Raw genomic sequence first — 25,210 nt, forward strand, 5'->3', positions numbered from 1 at the left:
CCTACTTATGGTGCTGGGTGGTGGGGTATGAATGGTTTCAATAAATTCTCAATTAGTGAATTAAGAATGCCCCCTGAAAAAAGTTGTTCTACTGAAACAGTGGAATGGTGGTGGTGCCAGGTGGGAGTGAGGGGGTGTCCAAAAGCAAACTACATTCTTTAGTATAAATACAGCCTTGATGATAAAAGTAACAAGCTGAAGGCTAAGTATAGAAACAAAAAGGGGTTTTTTTGTTGTTGTTGTTCTTGTCTCCACTTTCAACTACCTACTCAACATGTTGCTGGAAACCAACAAGTGGTTCTTTAGGTATGCTTAATGTGAATATTGCTCTGGGGGTAGACAGCATGTTTAAAATACATGTTCATTAGAATGTATCAGTTTTCTTTAACAAGTTATATGTTTTGGGATTTTTCTACTTCATAACCAGCTTTAACTTTTAGAATCAAGCAACATGATTCTTAACACTTATTTCCCAGCCCATTTAGGAGCGCTTCCAAAGCGGATGAAATCCACTACCAGAGTGGTAAAATCCAGTGCACATACAAACAGTACATTATATAAGAGCATAAGGCCAAAAGTGGATTTGAAAAGGTCATTGACTAAATACCAACAGCACCTAAATTATTAAAATAAAAGCCAACAGGTTTCATGCACATGTTCTTAACACGCAACATTACTTTCTCCCTATCAATAAGCCCTCTATGGAGTTTCCTAGTGGCTTAGTGGTTGAGGACTTAGCTTTGTTGCAGGTTCAATGCCTGGCCCAGGAACTTCCACGTGCTGTGGGTGTGGCCAAAAACAAAGCCTTCTATCGGTGAAGGGAATTGAGAATTAAATATATAAGAGAGAAGAAAGGAACAGAGAGAGAGAGAATGAGACAGTGAGAGTAAGAGAGGGAACAGATGAGTGCGTAGAAGAGAAATCGTAGGAACACAGGTAGATTTATCAGGATACAGGTGCTCTTTATATTTTATTTTCATAAATGTACATTCCAAGCTTGAGTCTATCAGTGAACACTGCTGAAGAATATCAAAGTCATCTTGTGTTAAAATTACTTTTATTCAGGATGAAAAATACAATGTGTAACCAGATTAGATGATAGTCTATGATTAGTTCTTCACCACATATTTCAAAAGAACTACATACTTATTTCCCCTTGTTGTTACTGCAATATATTTGTTTTTATTCACTATTACTTAGAAGGTTACAATGTAGTGTTTTATGTAGCTTTTCATCATTAGCAGATAAAGAACATGTTGCACACAATTACAGGCAGAAAAAAATTAATACATAACTTTTCAAAGTGAGGACAAGGAAGACACCAAATCTACAACTTGTAGTTTAGAGTTTGGGGAATTTTTTTTTCTTTAAATAGGTACTTTTATTGGGTATGATGTGGTCTGATAGAAGCTCTAGATTTTTCAGACTGCAGCAGCATAAAGCTATTTCCAACACGATGAATGAAGATGGATCTGAGGTAGAAAGGTGGTCATGGCTTTCCTCTTATATAAAACAATTTTCTTCTTCTCAAAATATCTTTGCTGCAAATAGACACCCTTGCCCCCCAACCCACCCAACCTATTCTAAAAGAATAGGAGTTTTCTAACTTTAAGCCTCCTTCTGGCCAGATCCCAGTTAGAGAGAACTCAAAGTTAAAAGGTCCTGATGTTTTAAAAGCACATGTACTTGAACCAAAACACATTATTTTCACTTCTTTTTTTGGTTTCTTTACAGTAAGTAAATTACATGACATGTTTAAAAGGAATCAAATACATGTTAAATCAGAAGCTTAACCAAATACTTAACTGAATGCGCTCAAAGGCATAGGCCCAGGTTCCAACATCTAAGCATTAATTTCATTCTTCTATAGAAGCAGGGATGTAAGCTTTTGATGAACATTGTTCCCAAATGAATTGATCAAATGAAGGGTAATAAAACAGCTCTTCATTCACTCAAAAGGTAAAATGAGACATTTGTTAAATTTGTGTCTGCTTTCAGGAGGAAAATAACCGGGGGTTTAAAGAATCATAAACGGCTTGAATATATATAACCAACTATAACATTTTCTTCAAAGGGAACCAAAGAGAGCCATGTGTTCTGGTATCACAACTGGGTAAAGGTCTGCTGTGTACTGAAAGATGAAAATCAAGGCCTGGGAACTAAGAAAAGTTGGAACAAGTTGCATTTCTGTGTCAAAATGAAAGCATGCTTAAATGGGCAATCTTTGGTAAAATGATCTTTGAGATTGTTATAATCCTATCATATGGAATGGGGCATGAAATAAATAGAGAAATCAAGGCCTACTTATATAGAGCAGGGAAATAAAATTTAGGGGAAAAAAATCCCAAAGAAATGCCAGTTAGGCCCACAGGATGTTTATTGTGATTATCCAAGTGGTTGCTAAAGAAGTAAGTGTACGATGTCAAATAAAGGTTAAAAAGTATACACAAAGCTGTGGCCTAATCTATACACATATAATATTTAATTGAAACATATGAACTTATTAAATTTGGCCAAATCATGGAAACAAATAAAATCTATTTGGTCGTGTGGCTGATGAATTATAAATAACCAAAACATAATGGCAAAAGAGTGGAAGAAATAAATGAAATTATTATACAAGGTTAATATGAAGGAATGTAAAAATGTAAAACTGTCTTCTTATTCTTATGCAATTTTTTTCATGGTTATTAAAAAGAAGGTATCACATTAGAAAGCCCCCACCCATTTTCCCAAAACTGTATACAGTATACAAATCAGTAATGAATGTGTTACCACTTTCGAATACCACTCTGTTCATTAATTTACAGTTGCATAGAAAGGGAAGAAGAACATAATAATATATGATTATTATAAAAACAAAATATCCTTTTCTCTTTGGATAGTCAGTGTTTTACTCCTTCAGTAGAACACACAGTCAGCGCTCAACAGCATGTTTCCAAGAGCCATGGAGCTTCTGATTAAATGGAACTTGAAATTGGCATTTGCTGCAAAGGGCAATACTGTTAAGTCGAGAATGTTGGTTGGTTAGATGAATGCTTCACATTGCCTGTGGGAAGGGAAAAAGAGCACTGTCAGAACAATATTTACATGAAACACTGCAGGTAGTAGAGACCTGTCAACTCTTTAAAAAAGTGCTTTTTCCAGAACTAGACCAGCCCTATCTTGCTATGTTCAAAGGGAATCCTTTACTCCTATGTGGCTTTTTTCCCTAGGATGAGGTCTTTGCTCTCATCCTAAAGTCACTTAGTCTGCTTTTTATCAACATAGGTGATATAGAGGAAGTCTGGAAGACTCTTCTCTTGCCCAGGCTGAAAACCAAGTTATAATGGAGAAGACTTTTTTTTTTTTTTTTTTGGTGCGAGGTACGGGTGCTGAGTGAGTTTGGCTGGTGCAAGCACCCCGTTTCTCGCTGATTGTGTAGGTACCCTTGACAATTCCAACTAGCCTCAGCCCCAAACCGAGGTCCAGACAATAAGAACTTAAGACAGGAATCACAGTCTTAGGGTGTGCAGTGGTGCCAGTTAAAGGCTCAGGGCCAATGTACACAGGCAGGCAAGGGAGGACAGAAATCCAGGCCACACTCAGGGGAGTGGCATCAACCTTTCAAAAAGAAGGTCGAACAGTTGGGTCCATCATCATTAAAACCCCTGTCCTCAAGTTCTTCTCTGAATGCATCCTTCACTTGTCTGTTCTAATCGATCTTCCCTGAAGCTTAAGCTTCCTCCATAATCCTCTCACACAGGACTGTTTTTTATTTCTCACACTCCTCAGATATTGGATAGGTCCATACTGTGTTTGTCAGGGCCTTTTCTCTCTCTCCTCCCTAAAAATACTCAGCTTTAACTCTCCTGTCATTCTACCGCCCACTATGCAGTTGTCTTCTGGCCCCTTGGCTCATGTTCCCTTACTTCTTGAAGAAGAAATGGCTCGTTGCCACGCACTATTTTTAAAGCTTCATGATTTCAGTACCCACGTAGATGGTTCTTCCAAAACTCTGGCCTCTCAGTTCCTTGAGCTCCTCTCCTCTGAGAATCTGTCCTTCATGCTTCTTAGCTACTCAGAGTTCCAAATATGGACTGTTGCCAATACCTACAGGCCCTCCAACATTTCAGTTTCAATTACCCACTTTCTGACAATCCACCTGTACCTCCCCAGGTTCCTTGCACTCGGACTCCAATTTCAGCTCTCCTTTGGTACTACAACCCATTGATTTTCTGCCTTCCATACCTACTTCCCACCAAACTCAGCTGCCTGGTTCAAGTATCATCGTCCCTCCTTTGCCTCTTCCCTTGGACTGCGTCCTCCCTCGTCCAAACTACAGCTTCAACTTTGGTGCATCCTCTGCTACCTGTACTCATGAACTTGAATCTGGCTGAAGGGTAACACACAGCCCTGCAGTCAGGCTTCAGGTTAAATTCATGAGAAGGCACCTCAAGTGGTAGCCCCTAAAGCTCCCTGGTAGTCACTCTATTTCCCTGACCATTTGCTCTCCTGAGTGCCAAGCAGCTGCTGTGTATCCTGCAGTCTCTGTCATACCTCCGACACCTCTTCCCTGTCCTCACTCTCTGCTGAAGCCACCACTCCTGGTTCATGAAGATGACAAAAGCAATCACAAGGCTTTATCCCTGAGACAAGGTGCTTCCTTCTCTCGAACCCTCAACCCACACCCATTAATCTACTTCTTATTTCTTCGTCTTCCAGCCAGTTACTAAAAAAGAACCATCTGTGCTTCTCCTTAGGATCTCAGCATCCCCTTGCCGATAGCACAATCAGAGGGTTCACCATTTCAAAAAGATTCATAAACAAGTTCATGAAAGAAAAATGTTCTCCAAAGATTTACTGTGGTCTTGGGGCAAAGTTATTTCCCAGACTACCTGATAAGAAAAATACTGAAAGGCCTCAGGCTTTAACTGCCAACAGTTCTCAACAATTTTTAAATGAAAAATCAAAACCTTCTCTCCTCAAAATAACAAAACCACCTTTGTATATGTCCCCAGCCATTGTTTTTAAGTCCTTTTTCTGTAATGGCTACCTTCAAGTATATTTTTGGGAGAACAGCGTTGGCCAAATCCATCCAGAATAATTTTATATAGTACATGGAAAGCCTTTAAGAAGCTATTAGAACACAAAAGATCACACACTGGGCTTTGGGGGCATCTGGAAGAACTGGCTTGGGAAGGGTTCCCCTCCCTTGGACTGACAAACTATTGCACTCAGTCAAGTAGCATTTAAATGTCAAGCAGGTTTACTTACATGGGGAATAAAGTAGCACTAAAACTGATGGGAGCTCATCCCTTTCTCTAGGTTATAATCTATAACACCTGAGCCAATCAACCCATTAACCCTTACCTGTGGCCTGCTGGGGAGATTAGCTGAAAGAGAAAACAAAAGAAATCAATTGAAGGCACTCGTGCAGGGGTTCACCCTCTCAGGCATGCAAAAGTGTACACTGCACCATTCCCAGCTGTTAAGTGGATATTAATAATAAGAAACAACAAAGAGGTTTGTGGCTTTTTTGTGGGTTTTGTTTGTTTGTTTGTTTGTTTTGGCTAGATGCTTTAACAGGACCAGCTCCCCTAGTTAGCTTTTCACATTCCATGTGCTTTAATATACTATGCAAAAGATATGTTGGCTTTCTCGAATAAGTACACACTAAAGCATTCAGTAAGTAATTAGTTTTGCAAAAAAAATCTCAAATTTTCCTACTGAAATCATGCCATGTATATACATAAATAATTTACATAACAGAACAGAGCAAATTCTGTATGTTCTGCTGAATAGTGCAAATTCTGACCAAGAGGTCATTAGGGCCTAGTCCTCAGCACTCAGAGGTCTTCTAGGTACTTCAGCTAATAATTGTGCCTTCTATGGGCTCAGCTGAGAGCATCAGAAATGGAGGAGTTCCTGTCGTGGCACAGTGGAAACGAATCCAACTAGGAACCATGAGGTTGCAGGTTTGATTCGTGGCCTCGCTCAGTGGGTTAAGGATCCGGTGTTGCCGTGAGCTGTGATGTAGGTTGAAGACGCGGCTCGGTTCTGGCGTTGCTGTGGCTGTGGCATAGGATGGCGGCTACAGCTCCGATTGGACCCCTAGCCTGGGAACCTCCATGTGCTGTGGTTGCAGCCCTAAAAAGACAAAAGACAAAAAAAAAAAAAAGAAAGAAAGAAAGAAAGAAAGAAAGAAAAGTTAGAATATGGTATGTAACTGGCCTTTGCATCTTGCTCAGCTCAGTTCCTTCTTGGTTAGCAAGAGGGCACGGGACAGTGTAGCTGATAGGTGGGACCTGAAAGGGCAGGTACTAACATATCTCTTTTCAAAGGCCTCTGCTTTTTCATCTCTCCCTTTCATTGTGCAGTCTCACAATTATTGGACTGGTACTCAAACCTGGGAGCTTCACCCCTCAAGGATAGTAGCACCTCTTCTGGGCCAAGTAAGAACTGTCTCTAATCTAACAGCACGTCACTCCTTTCATCTCTCATTTTTCTTTGCTACGGAGAAAAAAAAAAGACATCCGTGACTACACAGTGGGTGCTTTGTGAGAAAAAAAAGTGAGCAAGAAGGGCAACCTTTTTAAGATGCCTGGCAGGAAAGTATAAGCCCCAAGAGTATTGGGAGGAACGATCAAGCTAAAAAAGTCTAGTCCTACCAGGTATGAAAATTACATCAGGAAAACAAGGCTGGACCTCTTCACATAGGGGAACTATACCCAAGAGAAGCTTAGTTGCATTAGTACAAAGTATACCATAGGCAGAGTTATACTTCTCTTCTAAGTAGCAAATAGCCAAATCCAAACAGAAATTAAATCCATTTTGCTCCAAATCAACATTTTAAATCTACAGGTTTTTGTTTTTTTTTAAAATTAAATCAAAGTTTGTGAGTACTCCCCTGGACAAATCATACAAATACATTTTTTAAAGAAATCAGGAAATCATTACATTTTAGTAGGTCTAGAGTTTTTGATGAATGTCACTCAAGCTAAAAAAACATAGGCAATTCACAGTGAAAATATGCCTGTAGATAAAAAAATAATTTAAAAAGTATTTGTTGGTCTATTAGTTAAAAAATAATATTCAGCTTACTATTAGTATCCTGTGTATTTGGATGACATAAATGAAAAAGCCAACAAAAAGATTTTACACTAAAAAAATAGTTATAGCAGTCAGTGGAAATTTTAGTATTAATAGGCAACTCTTAATTCCCTTCATTAACTCCTTGCCAGGAAGAGATGGAAATACCTGCCTCTCTGCTCTGAAACTCAATGTAAATAATTAAAAGAAGACTTTAAAAGCCCATTAATTCAAGGATGCTACTAGGACCTACTGGGATATTAATCCACGATGGAGGAATTCTAAAGCATTATGATGCAACAATGTACAGACATAGTTTTTAAAAAGTTATATTTAAGTAGGCAATTCATGCAATTAGGATCTAAAAATACAGTTTCATTTTTGTTTCAAGATTTCTAGAAGTGGAAAGTCACTTGTGACCATGCTAATTTTTAATTCACAAAGGATCAAAAGTCAAGATTAACATGCAGATCAATTCATCATATGCTGGTGACAAGCAATTTAAAAATTAGCCTTAGTTATAGGGGCTCAAGGGATTGGCTTGGCATTGGGAAGATGCCAATCCAATTTGCTTAAAAAATCCTCCAAGGTGGTCAGTAAGCTTTGGGAATTCAAAGCCTTATTAAAATATTTGCTAGCTGAGCAACTTAAAAGGGGGCAACACAGAAGAGGAATTCTACAGAAACTTGTGAGTACCTGGGGGAAACGTCAACAACTAAACCTTCCTTCCCAGTAGGAAAATGTAGTCTTTCATTCACTCATTCAATTCAGAAATGTACTGAGCACCAGATTTATGGCGGTATCCATTTCTACTATGCATCCACTTTTAAAAAGTTTAATAACTTTAGGCAGAATTTAAAAACTATGTGTCAATTTTATAAATAAGTCAAGTAAGCCTTTATTGTTACGGAAAGCTGTCCCTATCATGGAGCTTTTTATATTATCAAAGTATATAATATACACACCAAAAAGAGCAATCTAAACTCAAATTAATAGCAGAACTTCAGAAACAAAAAAATAAGAACTAGATTTCAAAGTATTCTAAAATATACTAGTCATCATTTCTTATATGGAATGTATCTGAGCTCTTCGAAATAATACATGACTAGCAAAATTCATCCACAGAGAATTATAAATATTACAAGTATTTCTGAATGTACAAAGCTTTGACTATGGGAACACAAGGCTAGATCTGACCCAGGCGGAGAAAGGACCAATGCAAAGTGGGAGTTTAATCTGTTGTGTGGGTCCCACTGAAGATGTTATACCCTTGTCAGGAACAAATACTATCTAGTAATACCTAATATGATCCCAAACAATAGGAATTTTATACTTGCATTTAAGGGAAGCCATAAAATGAGATGAACACACTCATCTCTTAAGATTGATTTTTGTCCTTATAGTTATGTCATTATTTATTTTAAATTATATTGTCTTCAAAATACCACATCGATCAGTCTTATACAATATCTAGATACAAGAATATACAGTGAAAGAGATTTAAGAGTAACTGCTCTAGAAAATTAAAGTTTTAAAACACATCATGAACTCTGGTATAAAAATTATAACATGGAAATGATACATTTATATCCACTAGGAAGAATATATTTAAAAATATCTCCCACTCTAGCTCTCACCTCCAATTGACTTTTAACTTGAAAGCGTCCATTAAGAGAATTAAACAAAAACTTCTAAACAGGTTTGATTTACAGAATTTGTTCTTAATTATTGATATGTTTGGATTTAAGCTAAACTAAAAAGTAATTTAATTTCAAAATTCCGGCTTATAAAGACTATGATGAGGTTTCATCTAGCCATTAAGTTAAAAAATACAGAACTAAAAATCTCTATTAAATATAACCTTGAATGCAACCACTGTGGAAAACAGTATGGAGATTCTTCAGAAAACTAAATATAGGGAGTTCCCGTTGTGGCGCAGTGGTTAATGAATCTGACTAGGAACCACAAGGTTTCGGGTTCAATCCCTGGCCTTGCTCAGTGGGTTGGGGATCCGGCGTTGCCGTGAGCTGTTGTGTAGCTCGCAGACGTGGCTTGGATCCCATGTTGCTGTGGCTCTAGCGTAGGCCGGTAGCAACAGCTCTGATTCGACCCTAAGACTGGGAACCTCTATGTGCCGCGGGAGCGGCCCTAGAAAAGGCAAAGAGACAAAAAAAAAAAAAAAAGAAAGAAAACTAAATATAGAACTACCATTTGATCCAGCAATCTCACTCCTGGGCATCTATCCAGAGAAAACTATGACTCGAAAAGACACATGTACTCCAATGTTCTTGGCAGCACTATTTGCAATAGCCAAGACAGAGAAACAACCTAAACGTCCATCAACAGAGTAGTGGATCAAGAAGATGTGGTACACATACACAATGGAATATTTTGGCCATTAAAATAAATGAAATAACAGCATTTTTAGCAACATGGATGGACCTAGAAGTTATCATGCTAAGTGAAATCAGTCAGACAAGGAGACACAACATCAAATGCTATCACTGACATGTGGAATCTGAAAAAAGGACAGACTGAACTTCTTTGCAGAACAGATGCTGACTCACAGACATTGAAAAACTTGTGGTTTCCAAAGGAGACAGTTTGTGGGATGGGGGGATGCGCTGGGGGTATGGGATGGAAATACTATAAAACTGGATTGTGATGATCATTGTACACCTATAAATGTAATAAATTCACTGAGTAATAAAATACATATATATAACCTTGAGTTAAAATGAATATGAAGATTTAATCTGCTCATCTATGATTGATAGGTGTTACAGAGCCTAGTAAATAAGTAAAAATCTGATAGCATATGGGCTTCAACTGACTCCCTTAAGCTTCTGCGATACTCTATAGGGCCAAAAAACTCTGTGTGTGTTTGTGTGTGTGTGTGTGTATGCGTGTGTGTGCATGCAAACGTGGGCATGCACACACTGGCACAAACATGCTTTTCAGGGGATGAGTGTGGAGACATATGTATAAATATGATTCAGCACACTTTGAGAAGTGAAATTACAAATAATAACCTGGAAAATTATGTACTCCCAAACACAAATATATTTATGCGCTTGTGGCAACTCTCACATGATCTTTAGGCAAATGCTTCTGGACATTCAAAGACAATATTTTGAATAGCTGTTTCCACTTTCCATTAATGATGGCATTTTGTAAACTGTAGAGTGGTATAAATCGAAGCATACTTCTTAAACAAAGTCAATATAGCTTATCTATCATACTCTAGATAATGTCTTTTTCTTCATTTAAAATGGTATTTTCCTACAAAAAAAATTCCTTAAAACAGAAACAGATTCAAAGGTTCAGAAACCAAACTAATGGCTACCAAAGGGGAAACATGGGGGGAGGGATAAGTTAGGAGGTTCGGATTAACATACACTCTACTGTATATAAAATAGGTAAGTAACAAGGACCTACTACATAGCACAGGGAAATCTACTCAATAAGCTGTAATAGCCTATATGGGGAAAAAATGGATATAGGTATATGTATAATGAATTTCCTTTGCTGTGCGACCGAAACTAAATACAACATTATTAAATCAGGGAGGGGGAGGGAGTGGGATGGATTGGGAACTTGGGGTTAATAGATGCAAACTATTGCTTTTGGAATGGATTAGTAATGAGATCCTGCTGTGCAGCACTGAGAACTATGTCTAGTCTCTTATGATGGAACATGATAATGGATGAAAAAAAGAATGTATACATGTATGTGTGACTGGGTCACCATGCTGTACAGTAGAAAAAAAATTGTATGGGGGAAATAAGAATAAAAAAATTTTTAAAAATTACAAGTCAAATCTACTCCAATAAAATTTTTCAAAAATAAAATGGTATTTTCGGAGGAGAGGATGGAAAAGGATTAGATAAGAGGCTGTCTTATATGTGTATGTATTTTATATATGTATTTTATATGTGTGTATATATGTACATATATAAGACATATGTACATATATACACACACTACATATATATGATATATGATACATGATAGCATATATACATAAACTAAATCTTTTTTTTTTTTTGACTTTTAGGGCTGCACCTGCAGCATATGGAGTTTCCCAGGCTAGGGGTCTAGTCAGAGCTACGGTTGCCGGCCTATACCACAGCCACAGCAATGCCAGATTTGAACCACCATCTGCAACCTACACCACAGCTCACGGCAACGTAGGATCCTTAACCCACTGAGCGAGGCCAGGGATCAAACCTGCATCCTTATGGATACTAGTAAGATTCGTTTCTGCCGAGCCATGATGGTAACTCCCATAAACTAAATTTTAGTGTAAAGCTGATTAGATTTAATTACCCTAAAATTATAAATATATTTATAAATAATATAGTCATACTTCTTTAAAAGATTATTTAAAATATAGTTATAGTATTAAGTAGTATGTATGTGTATACAGGCAAACTTTCTGTTTGAAACAGCAGAAATGTTTTTGATAAGAGCTCAGCAGAAACTGCAAGGTGGCAAAGATGCTGAAGTCAAAAATGTTTGGAAAAAAAATCAATAAATAAGAATCATTATAAATTTTCCTCTGGGATTTGAACTGTTTTTACTTGGTTATTTTCTGGCTCTTGGTTGTTCATTTGAAAAATTCACAGGCTCCTAATCTGTGATGCCTTAAATTGTTTGGTCTTTATACAGTGACTATTTTATTCACCCAGAAAAAAGAACCCTAAAGTATCAACCCCTCCCCCCCAAAAAAAGAAGAAGGAAAAAGAAAAGAGGAAATTTTAATAGTAATGCCTTTCTGCATCTGAATTTGATGGCATCAGAAAACAAATGTCTGAAGAAAAGAAAGGAATTACATTAGAAAAGGCTATTATACTAGTTTGGCATGCCACTGAAAGCTCTCTTTGAAATAACACGCATTTCTTACCATAGCCTGTATTGAAGAGGATAACTTCTCCTTAAAGGCAGGCTTGTTTTATTTGTCTCATGTTATCACTCTAGACATCTCGAAGAGAGGGGTTACGCTGTCCCTGCACCCGGTGATGTGATGCTATCTAGGCTGGGCATCATTTGCTTTGTCGACATATGGAATGTCTGATTTATCTTCAAATAATATTCAGTCGTGTTTCCAATATTGGTTTTTGTTATCTTACCGAAGAAGACAAAGGGCCCCATGCAGAAAAAAAGAAAGGGAAGGAAAAAGCAGAGCAGTCGCACGATGGCCTTTCGTACTCACGGGAGCAAGATGGAAACGTACTGTTGATCTGCTCCATAACCTCAGTGAGGTCTGTGCTGGTGTCGCGAGGTGGGGCCAGCAGGTCCTCTGCTGCTGTGACAGCAGGTAAAAAACAAAACAAAACAGCAGACCCTGTGAAATTAATGTCCAGTCTTCCACCAAAACCCAATTTCAGGGAGAAAATGCTAGTACTGACCTTTAAATATCAATGTGAATATAGTTTGCACTAAAGAGGATAATTTTAGGAAGAAATTCCAAAATCACTTTTGAAGGAATTTACATGAACAAAAATTTACATGATAAAAACGTGTTAATTTTTTTTTCCTTTCTGTAGGAAAAAAATCCATGTACCCAGGGAAAATTCATGAGTGAAAAAAGAAATAAAGTAATTTCAATTTGTTAGAATTCCACTATTTTGTTTTCCAAGTATTTTTTTCATATGAGAAAGATAGTCCATTAATTTATTTTTCTTCCTTCTTTTTGGAGACTTCAGACTTTGTGGAGTGTACACTGCCATCAAACTAGAGGTATCTTATATTTTACTTTAATGTTTTTTATTCTAAAATCAACAGCAAAATAATTATTTAAAAATTAAAATGTTATTTCCCCATATATATATATGTAGTGTGTGTATATGTGTACATATGTTATATATGTACATATATACACACATATAAAATACATATATAAAATACATACACATATAAAGCAGCCTCTTATCTAATCCTTTTCCATCCTCTCCTCTGAAAGTACCATTTTATTTTTGAAAAATTTTATTGGAGTAGATTTGACTTGTAATTTTTAAAAATTTTTTTATTGTTATTTCCCCCATACAATTTTTTTTTACTGTACAGCATGGTGACCCCGTTACACATACACGTATACATTCTTTTTTTCATCCATTATCATGTTCCATCATAAGTGACTCGACATAGTTCTCAGTGCTACACAGCAGGATCTCATTGCTAATCCATTCCAAAAGCAATAGTTTGCCATCTATTAACCCCAAGTTCCCAATCCATCCCACTCCCTCCCCCTCCCCCTTGGCAACCACAAGTCTATTCTCTAAGTCTATGATTTTCTTTTCTGTGGAAAGGTTCATTTGTGATTACAAAAAAAAATTTTTTTTATTAAAATATGGAATTCCTATTGTGGCTCAGTGGAAACAAACCAGACTAGTATCCATGGGATGAAAGTTCGATCCCCAGCCTCACTCAGTCGGTTAAGGATCTGGCATTGCTAAGAGCTACAGTGTGGGTCGCAGATGCAGGTTGGATCCTGAGTTGCTGTGGCTGTAGCGTAGGCTGCCAACTTTAGCTCCACTTTGACGGCTAGCCTGGGAACTTCCATATGCTGTAGTTTCAGCCCTAAAAAGAAAAAAAAAATTTAAAATAATACTAATATTTTGGCTTTCTTCTGAGTAATGTAGCAAAAGATATCCCAGAAACAAAGTAATCTGGTTATAGTATGTGGTCCCCAAGAGAATTTTAGAACCTGAATTCTATCAATAATATGTCATTCCAGAATGCTGGTTGACAGAGCCCTTCCTAGCATCACAGACAGGTCCCCACTGTGACCAGTGACAGGCTGGGTGGGGCTTTAGCCTCAGATGGGGATGGCAGAGGCAGCAATGTCTGCAGGAACTAGCATGGCAAAAGCAGAATGCTGAGTCCTCAGCCCAGGGCAGAGAAAAACATGTTTGGTATAATATTCTTCAGTATTTTATTCTGAATATGTACACATATGAAATTTTAGAGACAGAAAATTTCCTGGGGAAAAAAAAAAGAATCATTCGTAAGGCAAAGAAAAAAAAAATTTGTTGCTCACCCTCAAAGGAAAGAGCTCTTTTTCATCTTTCACCAAAATTCAATCTACTACTACACCTTATATAAGCAAGTGCATTATAGTTTGTTACTCTAAACTGCTGGCTTTTTGGTATTGTTACAATGGCTTTGTACTCAGCTGAGACCAAAGAGAACACAAATTCCTTTAAGCCTGAAGGCACCCACATGTAAGAATGCCATTTAAAATGATAAGCAAGTCAATGGCATAGCCCAGAAGTAGACCAGGGAAAGGAGTCTTGGGGACACAGACCTGCTTGGTGGACCTGTGGGTTGGGGTCTGGATCCAGCGAGTAGTTTAGTGCTGACTGCTGAGGTGAAGCCCAGGGAGAGACGCCGTTGATTTGGGAATCAGATTCAGGCTGCAATCACATTCAGGTGTTAGAACAGAGGCATGATTCAAATGACTATTAAAGAAAACATTTCCAGTTCTAGCTTCCCCTCTCAAACTATGGATAAGTAAATCATCTAACGTTCTTTGCCCTCAGTCATTTTAGCATCACTAGCATTCAGCCCAGAACCAAGTGGTCCTTCCCTTTCTGTCCGGGTCCCTTAAAGAACTCACTTGGTTATAAGGCAGTTATAATCCATCCCTCAATTGTTCTAGTATTTTTATGTCAACAAGTGAATTTAGAAACTTGTTTCATTCATCTTTAAAAAATGAGCACTGCTTCTCATACAGTAAATGTATCCACTTTCAAAATTAGCTCATTTTTAAATTTAAATCAACATTTAAGGGCAATACTTGAGAATGGTTAAGAGCACAATTTTTTTTTCAAGTTTTATTGTAGTTCATTTACAAGGCTGTGAAAATTTCTACTGTACAACAAAGTGACCCAGTCATACATATACATATACCCATTCTCCCCAGATCCTTTTCCCACATAGCTTGTCAGAGAATACAGGGTAGAGTTCTGTGCTATATAGCAGGTCCCCGATTGGCCAGTTGTTCCATATACCTAAATGAAGACCACAATTTGGAATTCAGCTGCTTGGCTACAAATTCAGCCACTCAAGAGCTGTGCAATTCTGAGCAAATTTTCTAGCAGTCTGTGACCTGTACTCTTAATTTATAAACTCAGGATGGTGATGAAGGTACTTAAAAATGGTGATGGATACATTGACAAGTACTTGGTCAAATGAGAAAAGTGTGATATGTTATACAAGGAATGCAGAAGTACAATGTTTTTGATGCTGCTTTTTCCATTAAATTTCTATTAGCTGAAGCCTGGTAGTTTTGCTAGTTTTCACTATCAGGGTTGAACTTCCCATCAACTTCTGGCATTGATGCTAAGTCATTAAGAAGAGATAAGCGCTCTACAGTCTGGAATTGAGAGAGCCATTTAGACATCCGATATCTCTGAAAGCATTACTGTGCAATCTGAAGGCTCATAAGCCATTAGGCAGCTCTGTCAAGTGGGAGGAAGGGAGCAGGGGGAGGTGAAGGAGAGCAGGGGAGCCTTTGGCTCTTAAGAGCAGCAACAGGCTAAGGCGTATCTTCCTTCCACAATTCTACCTACGTGCTAGGTCATTAACAGTAACACTTCGTATTCTAAATAAGCGATTTCAAGAGAAATGCCATCCCTCACCTAGGCACCACTTAGAAACGTCAAATTCACCATACTAACAAGGTGGGTTTTCCAATGTTGGGAGTGGCACCGAGGTTAAGAACCAAACATTCCAGAGGACTTAGAGAAAGCCAGCCAGGCCCTGGGGGAACTATTCTTTTCCAGTGATGCACAATTTCAGAGTGAAGTAAGCCTTCCCCCAAGGAGTCTCACACAAAGTCTGAAACAGTGACAGACATACTGAAAGTCAATGGCCAAAATATATGGGTGATCTGTGCTTGCTGTGTACGTAATGTAAAAATTACATTGTTTTGAATGCTTCTGACCAGTTAAAAGATACCGATAGCAACTGTGAAAAGACGGTTTTCTAAAATTTGAGAAAGTCACTGGAGAGAAAGTTGTTTCTGCCTTTGATTCATTCCTACTTACTACCTGGAGGCCCCACACGGCACAGGCCAGAGCAAAGGGCAAAAGAAGACACGCGTGTTGACATCAGGGATTCTTCAAGAGAGAGAAGTTCCAGACCCATCTGCTGGGATTCTACGCAATATACACCTGCTGCAAAAGCATCTTCACTAGTAGTTCTGTGACATGACTCCTGTTCTTTAACCGTTAGACGTAATCAGGTACTCAATTCCCCATAGTGTGATAGTGTGTGTGTCTTTATATATGATACTATCTTGTTATACATCATACTGTCTTGTTATGGTCCCTAACAAGGCTGCAGGCACCAAAAAGGCAGAAACTCTATTTGATGCTTATTTTATATCCTGAAGAACGGTGTTTTTCAAAATTGCAGGCCTATTATCCATTGATGAGTTATAAAACTGAATTGGCTGGTCCTGGCCAGCACTAAGAAAGAAAGACAGAGGAAAAATGGGAGGGAAGATGGGAGAAAGAGAGAAACAGAGAAAGGAAGAAACGATGGGAGAAAGGAAGCAAGGAAGGAAGGGAGGAAGGAAAGGAAAAAATAGAAAATAAGGGACTTTATAACAGCAATTAGTAGTTTGTATTCATCATACATGTATGCATTCATCATAATGCAAATTGTATTTTTTATTGTCAAGAAAGTTTGCAAACAACTGCCATAAAACATGGTGCTGTGTTAGGAAATAATAGCTGCAAATTAATAAACATCTGTTTCTTAATTTCCTGAAAGCAGCTCATTGGAAGGAGGCTTTAGCATAAAGAGTTCAGGTCACTTCCTTTCCCTTAATCTCACAGATGTTTCCCAAATGTAATTTATGCAGATGTATGTTATAGGATCTTTTCCCTTAAACTATTCAGAGCTGAGATTGATTTCAGTCTTAAAGAAGAATGGGCCATTCCGTCCTAAACTAGGAAAACTCATTTTTTAGTGCCAGTGAGGATTTAATGCTTACGTTTGAAGGCAGATTTCTAAGCTAATCTAAATCAACTCTGGCCGTGAGGAGCCAGAAGTAAACCTCTTTACTGCTGCGAGACAAGCCCTGGGGAGGTGGGATGAGGGCAGGTGGCCTGGGGAAGGGTGACACTGCATTCTACACCCTCTACCTGTTCTAGCAGCTGCCGAAGTCGGTGCAGCTGAGACTCCAGCTGCTTATTGTGATCTTCTAAAATCTGCATCCTAGCCTCCAGCCGACCTTTGTGCTGCCTGAGGAGTTTGGCTTCTGCTATAAGTTCTGAATCCTCGGACATGTGATGAGGAGACACAACCGAGTCTGGAGGGGAGCCTACAGGGAGGCCCCTTCTCAGGTGCTGCTCTTTCAGCTGCTCATACTCCACCTGCAGATTTCTAGTGCAGAGAAGGGAAAACTGGAATTAGTACTGGGTAGCCCGCAATATTGTGTATTCTCTCCCAAACGGTCCATGAGCCTCAAATGACGCCCACGCTACTTATGTCCTCGTAGGTGAACACCTTTATAACAATGAGATAAGCAAGCATGAATCAAACTGAGGCTTTGAGTAAGCAAAGGTTCTAACAGATAATATCCGGGAATCCCGAAAAGCAGCTGTAAGCGACAGCCAGCAGCCCGGCATGTTCATGCCTCCACGGTGCTTCCCCGAAAATAGTTCTGAAAAGAGGATGGGTAAGGGCCATGTTGAGGTGAATAAGAAAGAATTCCTCCATTAGAAGTTTCCCCAGGGTGACACATCTTTTTCTCCCAGGTCAAGCACACCTTTGTTCTTCCTCCAGGTCAGCAATGATCCGTTCCAGTTCTCCTCGTTCTTCCCTTTCTACCGACTTCAGGATCTGGGCTGGACTTTGGGGCTGGCTCACCGGGGACTCGCCTCCGAGTGTCTGGCAGTACTGCTGGATGAGGGCATGCTCGTCCTCCCTAGGGAGACAAAGGAGACACACACAGAGCTCACATCTGGATGTAAAGGAAGCAGAAACAATGATGGTCAGGCTGGCTCCTGGGCCAAGATGGCCTTAGAGGCCGGTGTCTCCCCAGGACCTCCCTTTAAAACTCCAGGAGGATATTTTACCTAATAGTGTGTGTATACTACACATACCAACATTCCAGGCTTTGCCTTAGTCTAACATGTGTGTCTCACAAACCTCAGGAGCGATATTTCCCTCAGCAGAGGATGTAAAACAAAGTAAAACACAAGAAGAGTTAACATAAATGATTTTATATAGACCAAGTCAATTAACGGAACATCAAAAAAGTAGAAGACTGTTAATTAAAAACAAACTGCTATAGGAGTTCCCTTGTGGCTCAGTGGGTTGGGGATCTAGCACTGTCACTGCTGTGGTTCTGGTCACTGCTGTGACATGGGTTCAATCCCTGGCCTGGGAATTTCTGTGTGCCGCAGGTGTTGCCAAAACAAACAAACGAACAAACAAAGCTACTATGGACTGAATGTTTCTTTCTTATCCTCCAAATTCGTATGTTGAGGCCTAATCCCCAGTGTAATGGTGTGTGGAGGAAGGGCCTTTGGGAGGTAATTAGGTCATGAGAGTGGTCCCTCCATGAACAGGATTAGTGTCCTTATTAAAGAGACCCCCAAGGTGCTCTCTTCCCCTTGGGCCATGTGAGGGAGCTGCAAGATGACAGCTGTCTGGGACCCAGGAAGAGGGTCCTTATCAGACACCAAATCTGCTGGCTCCTTGAACTTGGACTTCCCAGCTCTAGAACTAGAAGAAACATAAATGTCTTGTCACTTGTAAGCTGCCCAGTTTATTGTGTTTTGTAATAGTGGTCCCAAACAACTAGCTGATTTCACTGTCTTTAGCATGTGATTGAAAGCAATTTTGTAATGCTCTGTAACCCAAAGGAGGGTAGAAGACAATCCTCATATTCTTTCATTTAAACAACTTAGCACAAATTATAATTGTAGATACTTATAAAATAGCTATAGCTCTTTGACTTGATTTTATCAGCCTGTTATTTCTAGAATCCATCACTCTGCCTTAAACAAGGAACTATATTTAATTCACTTGGGATCTTCCGCTTTTCTAACTATTTGTCTAGTGAACTAGATATATCAATAATGTGGTCGAATCTAGTGACTGACAACAACAAAAGCATAACAAAGTAGACCAAGTTGATATGTCTACAGAAACGAAATGCTTATCAGCAAGCCTGGACTCCGTTTCCTTCTTTTAATAGAGATCTGACTATACTTGTAAAGGTACAAACGACAGACTTCCTGGCTAATGCTAGGAGAGTCCTGTGGTAGAATACCATTGGCAGATTGTACCTGGTCTATTTTGATGACTTTTGGTAAACAAATCCTGGAATCTATGGCCCTAAAGGATACAGCTTCAGAAAAACATCTTGCAAGCTAGGTAGCTATCAGAGTATAAAATGGAGCTACTGGTGACAGAACCAGCTTCCTTCTGTGTCAGTGAGGTGACTACAAATATCCCTTAGAGACTTCGTCTATTTCACTGGGGGCAGAGACATCCTAATGCAGCCAGAAGGAACCTGGTGAATGGTATAGACAGTCCTGGACCTTTCACTTATGGGCTAGGGCTGATAGTAAGCCCTGATACTGCTGGGATCTCTGCTTCTGTGAGTCTAATTTGAAAATCCAACTCTGTGTTATCGCAGTTTACTCTGATAAAGAGGGGACATGAAATTGCATCTGAGAGGTAGTGAGTCCTTAGAAAATGCATGTCCTGAGCACTGAGGTCAGAGCGATAGGAAGAAGCAAATGAAAATAATGAGTGTTAGGCCTGCAAAACAGCCAAAGCAAAGGTTCATATGAGCCACTTGTTGATTTATTGTGCTTCCTTTATCAGTAGACCTACCTAACCTTACCTTCCCTCTACTATCAGATGAATAAAAAGAAGGAGGAAGGAGCTCTGGCAACACAGTGAGACACTGGAAATAAGAGACACAGATGGGAAGGATGGAAACAAGCTATGGCAGCATCCTTTTATTACCTGTCCTGTGAAAATGCAGTGTCACTGCGAAATAAATAAGGGAGCTTAGAGAAGAATCCCATGCTTGTTCCTAAATATAGATGAAGGAGGATAAGAGGAGAGAATGGATCCTGCACCACCGCACAGCAGCAGTGTTTGAAAGCAGAACCAAAAGTTCCTAGGATGCCCACATAGCAAAATCAGATAGGAACCTGGCAAAGGGGTATGTGTGTGTATGTCTGGAAGTAGGAGAGGGCCTTTTCCTGATAGGGAATAAACAGCCAATTTATTTTTTCTTTATCATTTATTTATATATACACTTTTTTCTACTGCATGGTGACTCTATTTACCCCAAGCTCCCAGTCCCTCCCAATCCCTCCCCCTCCCCCTCGGCAACCAAAAGTCTAATCTCTGAGTCCATGATTTTCATTTCTGTGGAAAGGTTCATTTGTGCCACATATTATATTCCAGATATAAGTGATATCATATGGTTTTTGTCTTTCTCTTACTGACTTACTTCGCTCAGGATGAGAGTCTCTAGTTCCATCCACGTTGCTGCAAATGGCATTATTTTGTTCTTTTTTATGGCTGAGTAGTATTCCATTATGTATGTCTACCACATCTTCCTAATCCAATCATCTGTCAGTGGACATTTGGGTTGATTCCATATCTTAGCTATTGTGAATAGTGCTGCAATGAACATGCGGGTGCATGTGTCTTTTTCAAGGAGAGTTTTGTCCAGATATATGCCCAAGAGCAAATCAGTGAAACTAGAACACGCCCTCACACCATGCACAAAAATAAACTCAAATGGCTGAAAGACTTAAATATAAGACAAGACACCATCAAACTCCTGGAAGAGAACATAGGCAAAACATTCTCTGATACCAACCTTATAAATGCTTTCTCGGGTCAGTCTCCCAAAGCAACAGAAATAAAAGCAAAAATAAACCAATGAGACCTAATCAAACTGACAAGCTTTTGCACAGCAAAGGAAATCAAAAAGAAAACAAAACGACAACTTATAGAATGGGAGAAAATAGTTTCAAATGATGCAGCTGACAAGGGCTTAACTCTAGAATACACAAGCAACTTATATAACTCAACAGCAAAAAAGCCAACAACCCAATTGAAAAATGGGCAATTTATTATTATACCCTAAACCTGACTGTATTATGAAGGAGTAAAGAAGGCTATGAGGAAATACAGCAATACCTTGGGGGCACCAATTAACTGCTAAGAATGACAAGGCTCTAAGTCATTGAGGCCTGGAGGAACTTCACCCAATTCAAAGGAAGAGAGAGATCAGAATAAGAGAAGAAAAAATGTACAGCACTAATAAATGCACAGGACAAATGGATAAAGTATAAAGATACAGTGAGTATAAAATAAATAATAAAATAAACTAATAGCAAAATAAAAGTATAGCACACTATTTGTAAATACTTCTTAGCCTGAAAAAGATGAGCAGGGAAATGAAAAAGATGGAGTAGCCACAAAAGAAATAATAGCAGAAGAAAACTGTTCATATATATCCCAGTGAAATTCTCATCTATTTAGGATAAAGCATTGCAAGCAATCAGCCAGAAAGCAAAACAAAACAGTAAATCATCTGCAAAGAAAGAAAAGGGTTTAGCTTCCTACTCTCCATAATATTCAACATCCACAGACAATGGACAATGTCTTTTTTTTTTTTTTTTTTGGTCTTTTGTCCTTTCAGGGCCGCACCCAAGGCATATGGAGGTTCCCAGGCTAGGGATTTAATCGGAATTGTTGCTGTTGGGTCTACACCAGAGCCACAGCAACACCAGATCCGAGCTGCATCTGTGACCTACACCACAGCTCAAGGCAACGCTGGATCCTTAACCCACTGAGCGAGGCCAGGGACGGAACCCGCGACTTCATGGTTCCTAGTCAGATTCGTTTCCACTGCGCCATGATGGGAACTCCAATGGACGATGTCTTGCGTCCTACTTTAGCCACTCAGAGGACAAGCCAGGTCACATAAATGTACAGCACAGCGCTCTGTCCACAGAGCAAAGAAAGAGTGAGGATAATGCAAAGAGAGCATCAGAGTAGATGAGACCCTCAGGTACTGTGATAAATGAAGAGTAAACTGATTCTCCCATTGGTTAAAAAACGAATTTCTTATATGATTCCTCTGGGTAATTCACCTAAAAGAAAATTAAGTCCAGAAGTAAAAGTTTTTTAAAAAGTACTAAAGGGCAAAAAGAGTTAAAGGGAAGTTTGGATCCTATAGGCTCCCTGGCAGATCTAGGACTGCATCATAGACCCCCACACAGAGCACACACACCCCCCCCCCCCCCCGCCCCCAACATTATAAGCACCATTAGACCATTCAGGCCTTTAGAACACTTCTGCCTTCTGGTGTCTGACCTCAGGAATTAGACTTAGTGCTCCATACTGAAACCAGCTAAGTACTTGTTTTAAATATTTGAGATCTATCCACAGTAAAACAAATATATATATACAAAAGAGTCAAAATTAGATTTGAGATGCATCCTGTCGACATTTCCATATATTCATTTCTTTGGGGGAAAGCTAATGGGGGGTTAACATGTTATTATTATTTTTAATATAATTATCATCATCACCTCGAGCATTACATGTTCGGGAAAACATCTGGAAGGAAATTAAGGCCATTTTTGCAAAAATAAGAATTTAAACATCATTCACATATAATACATAATTTTAGTCTTAAGTGGTTTTCACAGACTATAGGCTTAGACGTTAAATACAAAAATAGACACATTCAAGTACTTAATTATACACAGTGAAAACCAAGAGCACACTCTCTAAACGCAGATAGTCATGAGATACCCGATTAAGGTCATTCAATATCAATAGTGTGCCCAGTGCTAAAAAAGAAAATGTCTCAAAAACATAGGTCTGTACTAGAGAAATACCATTAGTTAAAAACATAATTACACTATGTTTAAGTCATGCATAGTAAACATTAGATTACAAAATTACATAGTCAACGACAAAAGAACTATGATTCATGCAACGACCTTTTGAAAGTATGTAAGACATAAATAAAAATAACAATAATTTCCTTTCTTAGGTCTGTTCTGTTCCAGGCTTCAAAGCTGCAAATAGCAATGCTAGTACAAACCATGCCAGCCTCCCTCCCCCTGCAACTGGATTCTTCCACAGAAAACAGTGTCACTCAAGGGCAGAAGGCAGGTGGAGTAAGACATCCTGAGGGAAATTCCCTAAGGAGCTGCCCTTGAACTACTGAGATTCCCCAGGACTACACTGGGTCTGCTCTCTTTTTGAGACATGGTTGCTCAATTCCTCCCTGAAAGGAATTAGTATCCTTAGAATTAATGCCCTTTTAAGGTGTCCAAAGTCAGACTTTCAGGAGAAAAGAGAGTATGGGGAATTGGGTTTATGGGGAAGTAAAAAGCCAGGAGGTCAATTCAAGTCTAGGCTGAGGAGGTAGCAGCCCGTGACACACGAAGGTGCAACGACTACCGAGCCGGCTTCACAGAAGATGAAGGCTGTGAGGAGCCGGGGAATCCGTTTCCTAGACCAATCTGAGGCTCAAAGTTCGGGTAGGATGGCTGCTTCTGAAGATACAAATGATGAAAGGGGCCTTGGATAACTTAGAATTATGAGTTCAAGTCTCACAATTCACATCTCAAGCCATATGGCTCTTTTTCACTGACTATGGCTGAGATCCCTTCAAAGCAAATTTGGGAGATTCGGCCAGCAGATGCTGAATCACGAAGCCTTCTAGTGAGGTCTGGACTGTGAAGCTGGGGCTGAATGGACAGGAGCAGAATCGGGACCAGAACAGCGATGGCATCCAGGCAGAGTGGAAGGCTCTGCAGATGCCTGGATCCTCCCACTACTCCCGCTGCAGCCCTTCCCCCTGAGAAGCCCTTCCCTTCCCGGCAGCTGAGGCAGCACAGGGAGGTGGCCAGGGGTGCTCAGGGTTGCCCACGCCTGGCTGCCTGGGTCTGAATCCCAGCTCCTCTACTGACTGACGGTGAGACCCAGGGCAAGCTCCTTCACCTTGCAGGGCCTGGATCTCCTCCGTAAAATGATGCGAGGAGAAAAAGAGCATCATCTCAAAGGGTTCTGAAAGGATTAAATAAGTGAAGGTGGGCAGAGTACCTGGAACAATGCTTGGCTCTTAGGATGCTCTGTATCAAGGAAGAGATACTGATTTTGCATCAACATCTTTATTCTGGAGTTCCTGTCGTGGCTCAGTGGTTAACGAATCCGACTAGGACATGAGGTTGCAGGTTCGATCCCTGGCCCTGCTCAGTGGGTTAAAGATCCAGCGTTGCCATGAGCTGTGGTGTAGGTAGGTTGCAAATGCAGCTTGGATCTGGCGTGGCTATGGCTGTGGCGTAGGCCAGCGGCTACAGCTCTGATTAGACTCCTAGCCTGGGAACCTCCATATGCCGCAGGTGTGATCCTAGGAAAAAAAAAAAAAAAGACCAAAAAAAAAACCCACAAAAAACAAAAAACCATCATTATTCTTTTTATTTTATTTGTTTTGTTTCGTTTTGCTTTTTAGGGCCACACCCACAGCATATGGAGATTAGGAGTCAAATCAGAGCTACAGCTGCCGGCCTGCACCACAGCCACAGCAACAAGGGATCCAAGCAGTGCCCGCACTACACCACAGCTCACAGCAACGCCAGATCCCTGACCCATTGAGCGAGGCCAGGGATCGAATCTGCATTCTCATGGATACTAGTCATCAGATTCATTTCTGCTGCGCCACAACGGGAACTCCCAGTACCTTATTATTGGAGCTGTGTCTCTGACCTACACCACAGCTCATGGAAACGCTAGATCCCCAACCCACTGAGCAAGGCCAGGGATGGAACCTGAATCCTCATGGATACTAGTTGGATTCGTTTCCTCTGTGCCACAATGGGAACTCCCTATTTTATTTTTCTATTTTCTAGCTGAACTCACAACATATGCATGTTCCCAATCCAAGGACTGAATCTGAGCCATAGGCGTGACCTAAGCCACTGTTAACAAAAACTTCAACTCAGGAGGACCTAGGGTAGGATAGAGAGTTCTAGAAAGAGAAAAATTCCAAAAATTATTGTGGATGTCTGCTAACAAGCCATTTTTCTTTTGCTTCAGGCACTTTGAGTTGGGTTTTTTAATC

General features: G+C 39.7%; 1 protein-coding gene across 14 annotated transcripts in view; it reads right to left on the reverse strand.

Moving 5' to 3' along the window:
• Positions 1 to 1,040: 1,040 nt before the first annotated feature.
• The window catches only part of UTRN (utrophin), a 537,684-nt gene continuing 513,514 nt past the window's right edge, over positions 1,041 to 25,210 (reverse strand). For 10 of the 14 annotated variants that reach the window (XM_047770002.1, XM_047770001.1, XM_047770005.1 and 7 more), the window contains 6 exons: positions 17,855 to 18,013; positions 17,229 to 17,469; positions 14,381 to 14,489; positions 12,287 to 12,379; positions 5,353 to 5,375; positions 1,041 to 3,049 (listed from right to left, as the gene is read on the reverse strand). In XM_047770002.1, coding sequence (XP_047625958.1) covers positions 3,041 to 3,049; positions 5,353 to 5,375; positions 12,287 to 12,379; positions 14,381 to 14,489; positions 17,229 to 17,469; positions 17,855 to 18,013 — 634 coding nt within the window. In that variant the 3' untranslated portion in view covers positions 1,041 to 3,040. The remainder of the gene's footprint in view (positions 3,050 to 5,352; positions 5,376 to 12,286; positions 12,380 to 14,380; positions 14,490 to 17,228; positions 17,470 to 17,854; positions 18,014 to 25,210) is intronic. The other 4 variants (XM_047770004.1, XM_047770000.1, XM_047770003.1 and 1 more) reach the window with 4 other exon arrangements.

Source organism: Phacochoerus africanus, chromosome 2 (assembly GCF_016906955.1).
Source record: "Phacochoerus africanus isolate WHEZ1 chromosome 2, ROS_Pafr_v1, whole genome shotgun sequence".
In the NCBI taxonomy this organism is placed as follows: domain Eukaryota; kingdom Metazoa; phylum Chordata; class Mammalia; order Artiodactyla; family Suidae; genus Phacochoerus; species Phacochoerus africanus.